General features: G+C 65.9%; 1 protein-coding gene across 1 annotated transcript in view; it reads right to left on the minus strand.

The window, feature by feature from the left end:
• The window catches only part of BIN3 (bridging integrator 3), a gene marked incomplete at its 3' end in the record, with an annotated part of 5,076 nt that extends 3,750 nt beyond the window's left edge, over nt 1–1,326 (minus strand). The window contains exon 1 of the mRNA XM_021383810.1: nt 1,200–1,326. Within this exon, the coding sequence (XP_021239485.1) occupies nt 1,200–1,320 (121 nt within the window). The remainder of the gene's footprint in view (nt 1–1,199) is intronic.
• Between the last annotated feature and the right edge of the window lie 18 nt (nt 1,327–1,344).

Below are 1,344 nucleotides of genomic sequence, written 5' to 3' on the forward strand. Positions count from 1 at the left end.
GCACGCAGCACCCAGCACCCAGCACGAAGCACACAGCATGCAGCACCCAGCACCCAGCACCCAGCACGCAGCACCCAGCACGCAGCACCCAGCACACACGCAGCACGCAGCAGCACCCAGCACCCAGCATGCAGCACCCAGCACCCAGCATGCAGTACAAAGCATGCAGCACACAGCACCCAGCACCCAGCAGCACGCAGCACGCAGCACCCAGCACAAAGCACACAGCACACAGCATGCAGCAGCATCCAGCACCCAGCACGCAGCACGCAGCACACAGCACCCAGCATGCACCACACACGCAGCACAAAGCATGCAGCACGCAGCACGCAGCACCCAGCACGCAGCACCCAGCACGCAGCACCCAGCATGCAGCACCCAGCATGCAGCAGCACACAGCACGCAGCACGCAGCACCCAGCACACAGCACCCAGCACGAAGCACACAGCATGCAGCAGCACGCAGCACCCAGCATGCAGCACCCAGCATGCAGCAGCACGCAGCACCCAGCATGCAGCACCCAGCACGCAGCACCCAGCATGCAGCAGCACCCAGCACCCAGCACACACGCAGCACGCAGCACCCAGCATGCAGCACCCAGCATGCAGCAGCACACAGCACCCAGCATGCAGCACCCAGCACGCAGCATGCAGCACATAGCATGCAGCAGCACCCAGCACCCAGCATGCAGCAGCACCCAGCACCCAGCATGCAGCAGCACCCAGCACGCAGCACCCAGCACCCAGCACGCAGCACCCAGCATGCAGCACCCAGCACCCAGCACGAAGCACACAGCACCCAGCACCCACGCAGCATGCAGCAGCACCCAGCACGCAGCAGCACCCAGCATGCAGCACCCAGCACCCAGCATGCAGCACCCAGCACGCAGCACACACGCAGCATGCAGCAGCACCCAGCACGTAGCAGCACCCAGCATGCAGCACACACGCAGCACGCAGCAGCACGCAGCACGCAGCACCCAGCATGCACCACACATGCAGCACGCAGCACGCAGCACACACGCAGCACGCAGCACGCTCTGCGCTGCCCTGGCTGAGCTCCGCTTGCAGCCGGCCCCGAACCCGCACGCAGCAACCGAGCGGGGCCTGGAGCTGCGCTGGAGCTGCGCTGGAGCTGCATTGGAGCTGCACCGGCTTTGCAGGCCGCTGGTGGCCGCTGGTGTTCCCGTGGTCACGTACCCAAGTCAGCGTCCGTGCTCTTCCTCATGTCCTTCTGCAGCTTCTTGGTCTGCTCCTCCAACCTGGAAGAGCAAAGAGGAGGCGACGCCTGAAGCTGGGAAGGCGACGAACCCGGGCACATCGTGGCACAAACCGGGGGGGGGGG

This window comes from Numida meleagris, unplaced genomic scaffold (genome assembly GCF_002078875.1).
Source record: "Numida meleagris isolate 19003 breed g44 Domestic line unplaced genomic scaffold, NumMel1.0 unplaced_Scaffold566, whole genome shotgun sequence".
Lineage (NCBI taxonomy): Eukaryota > Metazoa > Chordata > Aves > Galliformes > Numididae > Numida > Numida meleagris.